The 16,502-nt window shown below is 42.1% G+C and overlaps 1 protein-coding gene across 7 annotated transcripts in view; it reads right to left on the reverse strand.

The window, feature by feature from the left end:
- LOC132389229 (poly(A) polymerase type 3-like) overlaps positions 1–8,835 on the reverse strand; it is a 69,446-nt gene extending 60,611 nt beyond the window's left edge. For 4 of the 7 annotated variants that reach the window (XR_009510462.1, XR_009510463.1, XM_059961709.1 and 1 more), the window contains exon 1: positions 8,570–8,834. Coding sequence is in view for 5 of the 7 variants with exons in the window: in XM_059961709.1 (XP_059817692.1) it covers positions 8,570–8,577 (8 nt within the window). In the remaining 2 variants the exon portion in view is untranslated. Of the gene's footprint in view, positions 1–8,569 lie in introns of all 7 variants that reach the window. The other 3 variants (XM_059961726.1, XM_059961741.1, XM_059961719.1) reach the window with 2 other exon arrangements.
- Positions 8,836–16,502: the final 7,667 nt, after the last annotated feature.

Raw genomic sequence — 16,502 nt, forward strand, 5'->3', positions numbered from 1 at the left:
ATTTATCTACAGTAATTTAATTTCACAAAATGAAAGTTACTTCTCTGAACCAGACAGCAGAGTCAAAATTAACAAATTTACAAAGAAAAAACTCAAGACTCCACATTCCCCTCAATTAACAGCTTCAACAGAATAAGGTAAAAGCAGAAACTTTTATCACACAAGTAACACAGCTGCAAAAAAACACAACCTTTCCCTTAAAGCCATGTTTCATGCTTACATGCTCACTATCATTATTCAAATGAAGACAGCAAGGACTCTCTATGAACAAATACAATCTTTGGAGTTGGGATGCAATCTTAGTTCTTTTAATGCAGAGTTGACATGTAAGAGAATCAGATGAGCAAAAATCATCTTCCAGATATTTCCTTGACTAAAAATGTTAACATCTTCCATGTCTGCAGGGATTCTGCTCACTGATCCATACATGTGGCATTTCATGGACAGCAAATTATAACTTTATTCTAAGACTAAAATATTCAAAAGTACAGACAGCCTTTGTTTAGGCCAGAATTACTCCTTCATTCCACCTTTCATGTGTTCTGAAGCATAGCCACTACTTTGATATACAGAAAAAAGTACTTGAAAAGAGCAAACACCAAAAAAAAATCACTAACAGCCTTAATAATTAATTTCTTTACTAATTAGGATTCAAACCTGAAGCTTTCCTGCCATGGCTAAGCTGTAAGCTTTCACCAGCAATGTGGAACATAGGCTTTGACAGCTTAATACAAAGGACTTGGATGAAGGAATCAAGGGTAAATCTGCCAAAGGCAAAAAAAAACAGAAAGGAAAATTGTGAAGGCACAAAGAGATTACAAAGGGATGTAGATAGTTTAAATCAATGAGAAAGGGTCTGATAAATAGCGTACAATTGGGAAACACTCCATTTTGGTAGAGAAACAATATATTTAGACATTTTCCACTGGACCTTCTCTTTTCTCCCCTCTCCCATTGGACAGAAGATACAAAAGCCTGAAAGCATGCACCACGAGGATCAAGGACAATTTCTATCCAATTGTTATCAGACTTGTGAATAGACCTCTTACACAAGAAAATGGATTCTTGGCCACACAATCTGCCAAAAACACTGTCATTTACTTGCAACTTCCCTTTTACAGAAGCTTTAACAAATTATTCTACATTGTTATTGCTTTACCTTATTCTAGCTCAATGCACTGTGTAATCATTTGATTCGTATAAACAGTATGCAATGAAAGTTTTTCATAGTTTCTTGGTACATGTGACACCAATAAACCAATACCAATATTGGCATATTCTCTAAATGGTGAGAAATTACAAAGCTTGGAATCTAGACATCCATGTGAGTGATTTGCAAAAGGCTAATGTGCAGGTACAGTTTATAATCAGGAAAGCTAACAGAACTTTATACTTTACTGCTGGAAGAATTGAACAGAAAAGGATGTTGATTCTTCAATTATGTCAGGAATTGGTAAGATCACCACATGAGTACAAGCCTCCATTCTCACGGAAGAATTCAAATGCAATTCAGAGGTTTGCTAGACTAATCAGGAATGAAAGGGTTACCATATGAGGAAGGTCTGGTAACTCTTGGGTTGTACAGTCAGCCCTCCTTATCTGTGGGGGATTGATTCCAGGACCCCCCACAAATACCAAAAAAACCGCGGATGCTCAAGTCGGTGGACTTTAGGATCCAGCGGAACTCCGGAGCTTATTTAACCTGTCTCAGTGTGGCAGACTTTAGGACCCGGCGGAGCTTGGGACCCACCGCCCGCAGTGTTTCTGTTCCAGAAAACGATCACGATTGAAAATAAAGTGAAAATAATAAAGCGATCGGAAAGAGGTGAAATGCCATCAGTCATTGGAAAAGTATTAGGCTATAGTTGGGATAAAGTGAGAATAATGGAGCATGTGAAGGCCCTGCCCTGATGAAAGCTCTCACTGGGCAGAAGATACAAAGGCCTGAAAGCACATACCAACAAGCTCAAGGCAAAGAGAATCAAAAGAAAACAAGATAGAACAGTGAACGTGGAACAAGAACTTCCCATCAAGGTGGTGTCAGGCTGCAGTCTCTGTCAAGGTTGAAGTTGAGATTCAAACTGTTGCTTTTTATGTTCATCAGGATGGTTTTGGGGTCAGCATGGGAAGTTGGGGGGAGATTTGGTTTTCAGGACAGGAATGAGGAAAGTTAGAGGTTAAGGGCAGTAAATAGAGCATCAAGGACAGGAGCTGGAATCAAAAGTCAGAGCACTCTGAGGTAGTGCTCCAGTGATCCCCACAGAATGACGACCGATGGGCATGTGCAGAGAAGTCCAGTGAACTGCGTGGGCAATGACTGGGGACGGTGGGCCCCATGGACAAAGGCAGGTGACTCCTCAAGTTAGTGAGTCCTAGAGTCAGAGGTCCGCACAAGTCCAGAGTTTGAAGCCCAGATTTAAAATTTCTGTGATTGGTGAGTACTCGGGTCAATACCAAAGTCCGAAGACTTTAGCTTCTGAGCCCAGAAGTCAAGGCCCTTGAGTTGGCTGGTTCGGAAGTCAAAAACCAGAGTCTGGACCAGGAACTGGCGGTTGGAGGCTCAAAGGCAACCGCTCCTGTGTTTGGAGGTGGGAAGGTAGGTGTGTGTGAGTGCAAGAGTGAGATAAAGGGAGGGTGGGAGAAAAGTTTATTTTGTTGTTCTTCTCATGTGTTGTTCTGCAAAACGTTGTGCAAGCTGCCCCCAGCACATCTTTAGGTTGTGCTGGTTCTTAACATAAACAATGTATTTCACTGCATGTTTCAATGTACATGAATCTGAACAATCAAGCTAACCTTTCTCAATGGCCAACATTAAGGTTAATAAATAGCTTTGATGAGCACAAAGGTCTGTTAAATAACAGTAGCACAATTAATGGGACATAAGAAAAGTCTGCTGGAAAAGGTAATAGATTAAAGTCATCTGGAAAGAAATTCTGATGTAATTGTGCTTTTTGAATTCCCAGAAGCATTTCAGTTCACCAAATGCCTCTGGAATCCACAGATAAAAATTTGGAGTTTTTGAACAAAAAAACCTATTTTCCTCACCCAAAGAGATGAATTATAGGATGACTTACATGTTAAAACTTTAAATTTAAGCAGGCTAACATTGCAAGAATTGATAGAACAGTAAAGGTCTTACTCAAATAAAATAGGCCCCTGTTAGACAACACCTGGCCTATTGTGCAAGTCTGAGCTCTTTACCCACAGGAAGATAAAATATTGATTAGGAGGCGGGGGGGGAGGGAAGTACAACAAAGATTCACCAGATTGATTCTTCGACTCATGCCGTCAACATGGGATCAAGTATATTGGGCCAATGTTCTCAGTATGAGAAATGAGGGGCAGTATATTTGAAAAAGAATTCTTACCAGCAAGATGCAAGGATAACTCTTCTCATTCCTGTGGTTTCCAAGAGGAGGATGGGAAATGGTTTTACTTTATTTATTGAGATACAGCGTGGAATAGGCCCTTCAAGCCATGCCGCTCAGCAACCCGATTTAATCCTAACCTAATCATGGGACAATTTACAATGACCAATCAGCCTACCAAATGGCATGTCTTTGGACTGTGGGAAGAAACCAGTGCACCCGAAGGAAACCCACACAGTCACAGGCTGGTAGCACAATCTCAAAATAATCGTCAGCTATTCAGGACTGAAGCGAGAAACAATTTCTTCATGCAGAGGATTCTGAATTTTTGGAATTCTTTTGCCAGACAGGTGCTCAATGATCACAATATTTTCAAGTATATGAATAAAGGTGTCTAGAAAAGGAAAATGGTGCTGAGGTAAAAAGTCAGCCACAAACTTGCAACAGGGAGTTAATTTAGTGAATTCCAAATTGACTTGGAGCTAAGAAGTAGAAGTACTGTTTGAAGGCTTTTAGAAATGGAGGCCAATGACTCGACTCATTATATATACAAATGGATTAGATGTCAATGCATAAGGCTTGATCAGTAAGTTTGCGATGACACAAAATTAGGAATTGTTGACAGTGGAAGATATCATAGATAATGAGAGATCTTGGAAGTGGGCCGGGGATGGGGGGGTGGTGCAAATAAATTCAATACAGATAACTGTGAGGTGATGCATTTTGGAAAGTCAAAACTATGAACAATTGGGCACCAGGGAATGTAACAGAACAGAGGGACCTAGCAGTACAAATGCATAGTTCATTGAAAGTGGCATCACAGTTAGATGGCGTAAAAGGTGTTTAGCATGCTGGGTAAACAGTCATCAGTGAGGGTACTGAGTTGAAACATTATGCTGCAGTTGTGCAAGTCATTGGTGAGGCCGCACTTGAAGTATTATGTACAGTCTTGGTTGCTCTGTTATAGAAAAGACATGGTCAATCTGAAACGAATGTGTAGAAGATTTACAAGGAACTTATCCAAAGTGTATGAGAGGTTGATCAGTCTAGATCTTTATTCTTGGGAATATAAGAGAATGAGGGACAACTTTATATAGAAATGCTTAAAATTATAAAAGACACAGATAAGGTAGATGATAACAGTCTTTTCCCCAGGTTAGGGGCATAGGTTTCGGGTGAGACAGGAAAAATTTAAAGAGCACCAACTGGTTCCATGGAGAGGATGATGAGAATATGGCATGAGGTGCTAGAGGAAGTGGTTTGAGACAGATACAACTGTATCATTTAATTAGCAGTTGGATAGATACATGGAAGGTCATGGCTTGGAGGGATGTGGGCCAAATGCAGGAAATGGGAGTAGCTGGATCGGCACGGTGACTGGCGTGGAGTATTTGGGCCTGTATCTGTGCTATAAAGCTCTATGATTAATTTTGTATGGAATGGCTCATTCCTTCTATTTCAGCAAGCACCTGACTTGATAATGAAAGTCATGGATAAAGGTCACTGGTTCTGGTAAAGTTAGCCGAAGGAGCGGCAGTCTCCAACAAATGACCATCTTCCACTGAGTAGTGCCAGTGGAATATTTTCTTACTTTATTTCCATTTTCTGTTCATCACAAATCTGTACTCATTAATTGCAGTTCTCCAAAATACACCATCTGGAAATAGAAGTAGGAATTTAGCCCCTCAGCCTGCTCTGCCATTCAAAGTTGTCATGATCTTTGCTCAGCATCAGCTCTTTTATTTATGCTAAATCCCTATATATCCTGTCAAAATAAAGATCTTGCTTCACTTAAAATGCTTCCAATGATCCAAGAACTGCATTTCTCTCAAGAACAAAATTCCAGAGATTCAGCTTCTCTGCACAACAGGTTTTAACCAATTGGTCACATCTTCAAAATATATCCCATCATCTGTGATTCTCTCGTTAGTGAAAATATCTCAGCATCTCCCCTATCACACTCCACTGGGTTCTTATAATTTCCTGTAAGATCACCCTTATTCTTCTAGACTTAAAATACAAATCAACTCCTTTCTGCCTTGCTTGATAGAACAATCTTTTCTTGCAAGGATTCAGCCTGCTGAATCTTTTTTGGACTGCCTCCAACGTTATTACGTATGTGAATAGGTAAGGCTACTAAAATTACGTGCAGTACTCCAGGTTTTGTAGTGCCACAACAAAGCTTTCCTATTCCCAGCCTCAAACCTCATCTAAGATTGTGATGCCTTTTTCAAAATCAATAACATAAGCTTCTCCCAGATTTAAAACCCAGTAACTTCACCTTATGTCAAATAGCTTTATGGCATTAACATCAACAAATTCTGTAAGCTTCAAGACCAAGGTTTTCTTTAAAGTATGATATTTGTGATCAAGAACAATGCACATTGTTTACTCAGTTTACTGTGGCTTTGAATAGGTAGACACAGTAGTAAAGTTACTATCAGGACTACACCAACAGTGTCAGAGAATTATACAGGAGGGAGGGAGGCTATTCTGCTCATCATGGCTGGATGAGGCTCCAATGGGACAATGCGTCAGTGCTTCCTCCACAGCAGAATAAATGTCTTTTCCTATGAAATCTCTTCCAAATCATCAAAGATTAGTATAGCTTCTGCATCCAGCAACCTTTAAAACTCTGTACTTTAGAATATAACTTGCTTAAAGAAATATTTCCTCACGTCACCTCTAGTTGTTCCAATTACCATTATGTGCATTAACATTTAATTGATCTCTGCCTCTAGTAATATCATCAAATCATCCTAGGTACTGTGCTAATGTGTTCTCACAGGCCTGATATTCTTCGTAACATGTGGTAACCACAATAATAATCAATACTCCAGCAGAAGCTTAACTACAGACTCAGCACAAATCTATCTATAGTTCCATTAATGAACTCAAAGATCCCAAGTCAAATTTAAAAAATAATCTTGCTCTTTCCTGTCCAGAAGATGTGCACATATACTCTTCAGATCTTTCAATCCCCACCTCATTTTAAAACTATTTCCACCGCATTCGCTTTCCCTGTCAAAGTGTACCATTTCGCCCTACACTACATGAACTGTCATTTGCCAAGTTCCTGCCCATCTCAGCAGTCAGTTTTTGTCCACCTGAAGTCTACAGTCACTCACCTATTTATTGCAATTTCCAAGCTTCCTGTCAACCTCAAATTTGCAAAATTGAAAATAAAAAAAAACTGCAAATGCTGGAAATCTGAAATAAGAGCAGAAAGCATTGGAATGACTCAACAGATCAAATGATGAAATGATGTTTAGCATTCCAAAGTCCAGTTTAATCACAGACCAATGAGAACAGTGTTCCCACTAACAATCCCAGGAGAGCAACACTCCAGTCCAAAAAGCCACAGTTCACAACTGGTCTTGCTTTACTGGCCAATTTCTGATCTACCTTGCTATCTGAATCTTATCCACCCTAATTTAATTGTAAATAGGATTTTACATTCAAAGAATGCCGAGTTGTATTTTCCTTTTATTGACCTGCTGTGCATTCTGCATATTTTTCCAGCACTTGCAGATGAAAGTGCATGCCTTCATAGTATACAATCACTTGAAGAGCTTCACGTGTTTCTGCTAGGCCATACTACCTTACCCGCTGAAAAGATGAATCAGTATTGAACAAGGAACATTACAGCACTGTACAGGCCCTTCTGCCCATGATGCTGTACTGATCATTTAACCTATTCCAATCACAAAGCCGTCCATTTTTCTTTCATCCATATGTCTAACCAAGAGTCTCTTAAATGTCTTTCATCTACCATTACCCTGGCAGGGTGTTCCAAGCACTCACCACTGTGTAAAAAGCTTAACATGACAACCTTCCTCTATCTTCCTCCAATATCGTATTTGCCACTTCCACCCCAGAAAACATTCTCTGGCTGTGCACTCAAACCAATGTTTATCTTGTAAATCTCTCTTCAAGTCACCTGTAGATCATCCTCCCTTCCAAGGGAAAAGGCCAAGTTCGCTCAACCCATCTTCATAAGACACACTCTCTAATTCAGGCATCATCCTGATAAATCTCCTCTGCACCCTCTTAAAGCTTCCATATCCTTTCTATAGTGAGGCAACCAGAACTGAACACAATACTTCAAGAGTGGTCTAACTAGGGTTTTATAGTGCTGCCACATTACCTCACAGCTCTTGAACTCATTCCCGTAATAATAGGTCAGCACAACATACACAACCTTCAAAACGCCATTAGCTTAAACAGATCCCAAAATCCCTCTGTTCTTCAACACTGATAAGAAACCTGCCATTAACACTGTACTCTGTATTCAAGCTGACCTTCCAAAGTGAATCACTTCACACTTCTCCAGATTGAACTTCGCCTGCCACTTCTCAGCCCAGATATGCAACCTATCAATGTCCTGTTGTAACCTATGACAAACTTCTAGACTATCCACAACTCCACTAACACTTATGTCATCTTAGTGGAAAGTTAATGCTGCCTTTTCCCTACACCAAACTATGTTACAGCACATGAATATTTAAGAACACGAAAATGCTGCTTTGCTACTTTAACAACAGGGTGGAAGGTAACAGTTTACCACCCAGAAGCTAGTTTACACAGAAAAGCTTTCACACCACCACCAAAAGGTGTGTTTTCATAATGGTTGTAAGTTAGTTGCGTTCTGACAGCACCAGAAAGCGTGGTTTCAAATAAAGTTGTTTGCCAAGGTCATCTGAGTTACAGTTGAGAACTCGCAATAACATCAACATTTCATGAGGAAGGCATTTTATTCTTTAAAGTACTAAAGTGAGTGTATCTACATCAATCTGGAAGATAGAGGGGATTTCAACAGGTATCATTTTGGATACAAATTTTTCAAGCGACATTTCAGTCTGGGGAGGATTCAAAACCACGGCAAAAATACAAAAAAAAGGCCCGTTAAGATCTCCCACAAGCCCAGATTCATTAAAAATAGCTTATATAATAGGCCTCCGCCGCCGCCAGGGGAAGGCCACGGAACAGGAGGTTGTGCTCCTAAGCTGGTTCGGAAAACCCTGACAAAAATAAGAAACATTATAAATAAATATATAAAGTGCCTGCTGATGGGGCCGGAGGGAGGGATGGGCAGGAGGCCGAATGGAGCAACCGGCCAGCATGGCGCCGGCTTTGTACCAGCATCGGCCGCCAAGCCTGCGGCTTGAGTAGTAACACCCCCCACCCTCGCCCATACTTACTATGGCATGGCTCGGCGCAGCTCCGGTCCACTCCCGGTCCCCTAACGGTCTCCCAGCTTCACTCTCATCTTGTGCCCGCCACTTGTTGTAATCGCTGCCTTTTTTTTAAATTCCCCTTCCCCTCAGCGAGCAGTCCCTCCGGAGGTGTGTTACTCCGGTGCCCCCTCACCACTACCCCGGGGCCCGCTCCCTCCCTCCTCCTCTACAACAAAGCGCACCGTCCCAACATGGCGGCGGCCCGGTCACAAACAACAACCCGCCGCAGCCAGCGCCAGCCGGCTCCACGTTACGTCGGCCCCTCCTCTCCTACGTCACCCCGCCCGTCCACGGGGCTCAGGCGCGCTCTCGTTCGCGCGTGCGTACTCGCGCATGACCCCACTGCCCCCGCCACCCCGTACAGCGTCTGCCCAACCGTGTCCTATGGCGTCATCTGTTTAACTTCGGCCGTTTCCTGAGTTCCTGTGATGGCGCCTCGAAACGATCTCTGTCCTTCAGAGGTATATGCACGCATTGTCAAAGATTCTTCCCACCCCCTTCCACAAGGCAGGAGGTACCGTAGCATTAGGATAAAAACTGTTAGGGATGGAAACAATTTGCTCCAGGGCCGTGAGGCTACTGAACTCACAATGTATAACGCCAGTAGCGTTATACTGTTTACTTTTTAACTTGGGCCTTTACTATCTCAAAGACAAAGTTAATTTATAATCAAAGTACATATATGTCAAAATGTACAACTCTGGATTGATTTTCTTGCGGACGTACGCAATAAAACTGAATGACCTGATGCAATGATACATCTTGCGATGCACTCAGAGACATCATCAGTGATGTAACCCAGGGTCAATCTGTGTTTCGGGCCCTTCAACATCAGCCACACTTAACCGGGTGACCCAGGCGGGGTTGATCAGCATTCTGCCACGGATCACTCATCCTCATCCACAGCTATCTCGAGGCTTGCTCTGCTGCCTCTATGGGTTTCCTAATGTCTTTCCCCTTCTGGGCTCCCGAGGTACCCATCCGGCTGCGGGCTCCGCAGGGGGATTGACCAGCAAACAATGTGCCCACCATCCCCTGTTGCCCACTCCTCCAGTACTTTGTATTTTTCCTTCCTTGGGCCACCTCCATCCAATCTTCTCAGGGACCAGTCAGCTCCAACGGGACCACCTGCCTGCCTGGCTGAGAGCAGCACTATGTCTGGCCTAAGCATTGTCAAGAAGATGTGCTCAGGGAATCTGAGCTGTTCCCGAGGTTGACTTTCAATTGCCAGTCCTTTGCTGTTCCTAAACGGCCAGCATTCTCCTTGCATTGGGTTTGAGCCTTTTCTCCTGCCTTGATAAAATCAATTGCCTGTTTTAGTGTTTGGCCTGGGTGATGGCTGTGCACAAGGTGTCAACCACAGTCTTCAGCACCTGGTCATGAAGCCAACAATAACACCCCTCCCCTAGAGCTTAAGGGCAGCAGCTGAAGATGCACTGTCATGTACCCTTCCCTCAGCACAAGAAGCAGGGTGGTGTTTCAGCCTTGCCACAGCAGTAGAGGTTTGCTGGGCTTGGCAGGACATCATAGACCAACTGGATCAAGAACTTGATGTGGTGGGGTTCAACTCGCCAAATTCCCCCCCACAAAATGTCACCTTGTCCCATCTTGTGCACACGCCTTGTTGCCGCACGCCAACTATCTTGCTGGCACGTGGCTCCTCCACCGCAACTCAAACTTCCTGCTGGACCAACTGGTGCCTCACTCTTCCTTGCATTTTATTGTTGCGGACTGTTGAGAAGCAACCCAAGCCTGCCCTTCCCGATGCCACTGAGCCCACCAGGACCCTATGGCACAGCTGTGCTTTGACTTGTTCAGCTGCATCCTGTGCCCTCCACCTCCTGCCCATCCTCACCTCAATGCCAGTGTGTGAGACCTTCAGGTCACTTCATTCTCTGTATTGCAACACTTCTCTTGCACAGTGACCATGAACTCCTCGCTCACACTGCTGTTGGGGAGTTTCAGTCTGTTTTTCTTCCTGTACAAGGCAAGGCTGTTTAAGCTCCTAGGCAGACCCAGCCACCAACGTAGGTGCTGGCTGATTTCTCAAAGGTCTCAACTGTTGACAGTGGGACATCGGAGGCTCAGGATTCGAGGGAGAATTTACCCGGCAGCCCTGACTTGTCCACAACTGTCAACCATTGCTGCAGCTCTATCCCAGCTGCTTTGATGGATGTTGTGTCCTTCAGTGAGCCAAGGATCTTCTCCGCCTTCTCTGATAGGCTTGGAATTTGGGTGCTTTCCAGGTTAAAGTGGAATTTGTCCACCACCTTTCTTCTGTTAAGTACCAATGATCTGGATTTCTTAGGATTGAAGCTCATCCTTGCCTAAGCAGCGAGCTTCTCCAGACCCTGGAAGATTCATCTGCATCTTGGCACTAACATTGTTACAGTCAGGCCATCCATTGATGGACACCAGAGCTGGACAAAGGGCCTCTGCAGTCTGCCTCTGCTGACTTTGCCAAGGAAAGGATGATCACAGACTGTACATCTTGTTCCAACCCCCTTCTCAAGACGATGCGAGTCAGATGTGACTGTCCCAAAGGCGACTCTGACACTGAAATTACTGCAGTAGTCCAGAATGAGTTTCCCGGTCCTCATTGGGACATGGTGGCGCTTGAGGGCGACCTTAATAGGATCAATGAAAGACCACGCCATCAGGGCAGACAACCAGTGTGTAAAAGACAGAAAAAACTGTGCTAATACAATATGAAAATAAAAAAGTAATAAATAAGCAATAAATATTGCAAGCATGAGATAAAGAGTCCTTGAAAGTGAGTCCATAGGTTGTGGGACTCCTGGGGCAAGTGAAGTTAGGTTAAGTTATCCCCTGTGGTTCAAGAGCCTGATGGTTGAGGGGTAATAACTGTTCCCAAATCTGGTTAATTTACTTATGGCAATATTGCTGTGTGAGTTATATGTACTGTATTGTGCACCTTGGTCCAGAGGAACCTTGTTTCATTTGGCGATATACATGAGTATGGTTGAATGCCAAAAAGCAGAACTTGAACTGTCCATGTTATTTGGTGAAAGTTGATGGGAGTGGGGAATTAACAGAACCTCAGCTGGATGAAATACATACTGTTACCAGTGTCTGGAATCTGGAGCAACACACGGAATGCTGGAGGAACTCAGTGGGTAACATTTTATGGTGTGAAATGTACAGCTGATGTAGTATTTCAAGACTCTTTATCTTATCAGTACTGAAGCAGTTTGGTCCACCACTTCCCACTATTTTTTTTACACTGGGTAACTCCCCTCTATCCTTCAGTCCTGATAAAGAGTCAAAGTCAAAAGCTGAAGAACAATCTATTATCAAAGTACGTATATGTTACCATACACTACTTGACATTCATTTTCTTTTAGACATTTACAGGAAAATAAAGAATACATAATGATACATAAAGACTGACAAACAAGCAGTGTGCAAAGGCAGACTAACTATGGAAATATAAAAAAGTAATGCTGAACTCAAAAGGTCAAATGCTTATTTCCTGCCATACATGTTGCCTGACCTGCTGAGTTCTGCCAGCACCTTCGTGTTTATCTGAGTATCATGAAGACTTTCAAAACTTTATTTTGGACTTTGTTCAAATTGTGTTATTTTATGTGAAAAATGATGCATAATTTATGTTTATGATTTTCTTGTAAATGTTGCAATGCTGCCATAATGAAGTTTTCCATTGAACCTGTGCACACATTTATGTATGTACTGTACTGTATATGACAATAAACTCAACTTTGATCTAGACACAAGAGATTTAAGAAGCTGGAATCTGCATCAACACAAGAGATTCTAGAGAAACTCAGCAGGTCAGGCAGCATCTGTGAAGGAAAATGTAGAATTGACATATCCGGTTAAAAGCCTTCAACTGGATTTAAGGGGGTTGGTCCACCCCCTTCCCTCCATCTTTTCATACTGCCTATCTCCCCTCTGTCTTTTCAGTCTGGACCCAAAACACTGTCCCTTTCCCTCTATAGATGCTACCTGACCCACTGAGCTTCTCCAGCATCTTGTGTATTGCAACATAAATATCCAGCTGGTGGCTTAGTGGCTGGACTTCGGGGCAAGAGGTCCTGAGTTCAAATCCAGCCGGCTCCCTTGCGTGCTCTCCATCTGTGCCTGGGTAAAGCGTCGAGCTAGCAACTCGACCTCGTAATAAAAAACCAGGGGAGGGATGGGCTCTGCCAGGTTTCAGATGCCCAAGATGCACCGAGCAATCACCAAAAAGATTGGTGCAGAAAGCTTGTCATGATTGCACCCCGATGACTCCACCAGGAGTTAAGGGAGCGCGCACACACACATGCACACACACACACACACACGCACGCACACACGCACGCACACCCTACAAGAACAGGTCAGATGCTGGGTATCCTATGGTGACCACCCACTGACTTGCAAAGTTTCTCCACTATCTCTAGCCAGGGACATGATGGAATATGCAAGACACTGCAGATGCTGGATTCTGGAGCAACATACAATCAGGTGGAGGAACTCAGTGGGAGGAAAAGAATTGGTAACAGTTCAGGGCAAAACAGACAGCCCGAATACCTGCTAGGCCGAGTGCAGCTCTAACAATGCTCAAGAAACACACATAAAGATGGCATAATGGAAGTGCTGCTGCCAGAGCGACACAAGTTCAAACCTGCCGTAGGTGCCATTTGTGTGGGGTTTACACTTTCTACCTATGACTATGTAGGTTTCCTCCAGGCCCTGTGTCCAAGATATCACCAGCAAAAATTTTGTTGGCATGCAGCGTACAGTGACACTCCTCAATACTTTAAACTTAATAAAAAGATACATAATAATCATCTTTCTTGCCGAATGAAGTAGCAAATGATTATTTTTACAAGCTGAAATCAGTGAGATATTTTCACAGGGAACACCTTGCACAGGCTTTGGCGCCAGCTAGATGGTTATGAGAACACATATCATTGGATAATACCATTTGAAATCATCACAGACCTGGAGTAGACATCAGTATTTGGGTAACAAAGGTTTGTGCCTGTTGGTATTGGCATGCTCTGCTTATATTTTTTCTTCTGTTGTTTATGAGTGAACACTGGATATTCACCGGCAATAACGGTAGATAATGTACTTAGTAAGCACCTCAATTAATATTTTCATAATAATCAAAATTATATCAGTAAAACTGTGTCATCTAAGTTTAACAATGAGATATTTTTAAGTCAGCAAAGAAACAAAAATATTCAAATGATACGAGAAGAAGAAAAGATTTTCAAGAGTAGAGAGGTGAAAGATTTGGCATGATTAAAAAGGATGATAAAGCCTTATGCATCTTATAGTATAATACTAAATTAATACAAATATTAATAGTAAAACAATGAATACATGTAAATAGGCAGCATGACTCATCCTTTTTATTTACCAACATCCATTTTTTTGTTAATAATTCATCAATCAATGATAAAAAAAATTACCTTGGCATGTGAGAGAATATTTTTCAGAGGATTTTTGCCAATTTGGGCCCATGGTCTCAAAAAGGCTTGCTACCCCTGATTAGAACTCTGTGTGCCCCTCATAGTTTCATATACTGTACATCACTATTGTCACATCTTAGCCTCCTTTGCTCCACGGAAAACAATCCCAGCTTATCCAATTCTCCAGTTCAGGCAACATTCCTGTGAATCTTTTCTGCATTCTTATTATTTTGATTACATCTTTCATATAGCATGATAACCATGATTGCAGACCATATTCTTAAGTGCCACCTAACCAATGATTTATACATTTGCAACTTGACATCCCAGCTCTGATACTCAACGCTGTTTGAGACTCAGCTAGAGGAAACCTCCTGCCGTTTATCCCTGTCAGAGTTTTCAACATTTCAATGAGTTCTCCTCTTATTCTTCCAAAGATGTACAGGTTAGTAGGTTAATTGGTGACATGGGTGCAATTGTGCAGTATGGGCTCGAGGGCTTGAAGGGTTTGTCACTGTGCTGTATCTCTAAATTAAAATCAAAAACTAATTAAGATCTGCAGTCTTTTGCATCTCTGCATTCAGAAGGTTAGGTCTGCTTCTCTTGGAGTTGTGCCTGACATACTATGCTTCAACCAACAATCAAATGTCATTATCACTTTGCTGTTTGTAGGAGTTTGTTGTGATAAATTTGGCAGTTCCTATTGTATAATAGTGACTATTAAAGGTTCTCAAATTTCTGTGAAGATCTTTCAGGCACCCTGAAGTTCTGAAAGGTGCTACTTCTTTTTTATATAGTACAGGTTATCTACATAAATACTTACATATCTCCACAGAAAACCGCATTGTGAGCCTGGTTGATTGGATGAGGAAATACAGGGTTTACATCACTTTCATATACAACTTTGAATAAAAAACAGCTAGAAGTTGTCAGTGCCACTTTTATCTTTTCCACCTAACACCCAGCTTCTCACTTCATCCCTCTCCCCATACCCACCCATCTTTGCCCTCACCTAGCTTTACCTATTACCTGCCAGCTTGTACTCCATCCCTCCTCCCTCCAGCCACCTTCTTATTTTGACTTCTTCCCCAACCCCTTTCTTTCCAGTCCCACCAAAGAGTCTCAGCTCAAAGTGTTGACTGTTTATTTCCCCTCTGGATGTTGACTGACCTGCTAAGTTCTTCCAGCAGGTGTATGTGTTATCCTGGATTTCCAACATCTGCAAAGTATCTTGTGGTTTAAAAGTTGTTAGAAAGTAAGGAACTTTATGAACTGCCTGGCTATTTGAACCTTAATTTGGGAGAATGGGCAACATATGTGCTCCGAGGCATTGCAGCATTGATCTGACCCCTCTGCTTCCACCCAGGTATCTGCATCCTGTTCTGTACATATGGCAGATTAGACATCACCACGGATGAGGCCTTGGGAGTGGGTCTTGAATCCTGGCACTTCAGCAAGGGCAAGTTCAGTACTGGCTGCAGTTTTCTCTCCGTACTTAATCTACTTGTTCATGGTGTAATGAACTTTATCCTGATGTTGGAATTGGAAATAGTTTAAGAAAGAAGTAAGTGCATAAGCATAGCTTTTTTTGACAAATAAATAAATCTGCCTAAACCACCTTCCTCATCTTGAAGTTCCTACTGAGAACAGAACCTTTTATCTACATGGGAATCACAGAGTTGCAGTTCAGTTTATGTAGAATCATAATTTTCTCTGCCAGAGTTTCTGTTGGCTTGGGAAACATTTACAAAAGCAGAAGCTGTTTGCCAAAACTGATATCCAGTGCTTTTCACTTAGTCTTTAATGTTTAACCCCGGTATTTCAGTTGGTTTCAATTTTAACAGATCTCCATTCAGCACATTGGTAATGTTCTCTTGAAGCAAAGAAATTAAAAGGTGGACCTTTGTTACAGATATATTGTTGTAACAATGTGTGTTTTCTTTGTAAATGTTACTTTAAAACACATTTATTGCACACATATCTTAGTTAGGACTTAAATTTAGGTAAACATGTGTTAAGCTGGTGTTATGCATACAAGGGTACTGTTATCAACAGTATGTCTCCATAATGTGTAGAGGCAAAAGCTGGTACAATGGCCAACCAGTGATCACTCCAGTTATGTACTGCCTCCCCAAATCAAATTTCTAGTTGCTTTAGTGTTGCCCAATAAGGCACACTTAGGAATAGAAGAAATAGTTTCCATTTCTGTAAATCTGCTAACAAACTTAAAAGAATGTATGCACAATACAAAACCTGAATGAAAAATTGCTGAGTTTGGTGTTTGGCTGAACACGAGCAGGGAATCAAAGTGGCAGAGGGTAGGGATTAACAGACTGATTGTTGTGAGAGTGTCTTTGAAACCTTTTCATCAAGTTGCATAGAAGCATTTGCTGTGTGCATTCTCTGCACTGCTGCCACAAAACAACAAATTTCCCAACATATGTCAGTGACAA

The sequence above is a fragment of the Hypanus sabinus genome, chromosome 2 (genome assembly GCF_030144855.1).
Source record: "Hypanus sabinus isolate sHypSab1 chromosome 2, sHypSab1.hap1, whole genome shotgun sequence".
Lineage (NCBI taxonomy): Eukaryota > Metazoa > Chordata > Chondrichthyes > Myliobatiformes > Dasyatidae > Hypanus > Hypanus sabinus.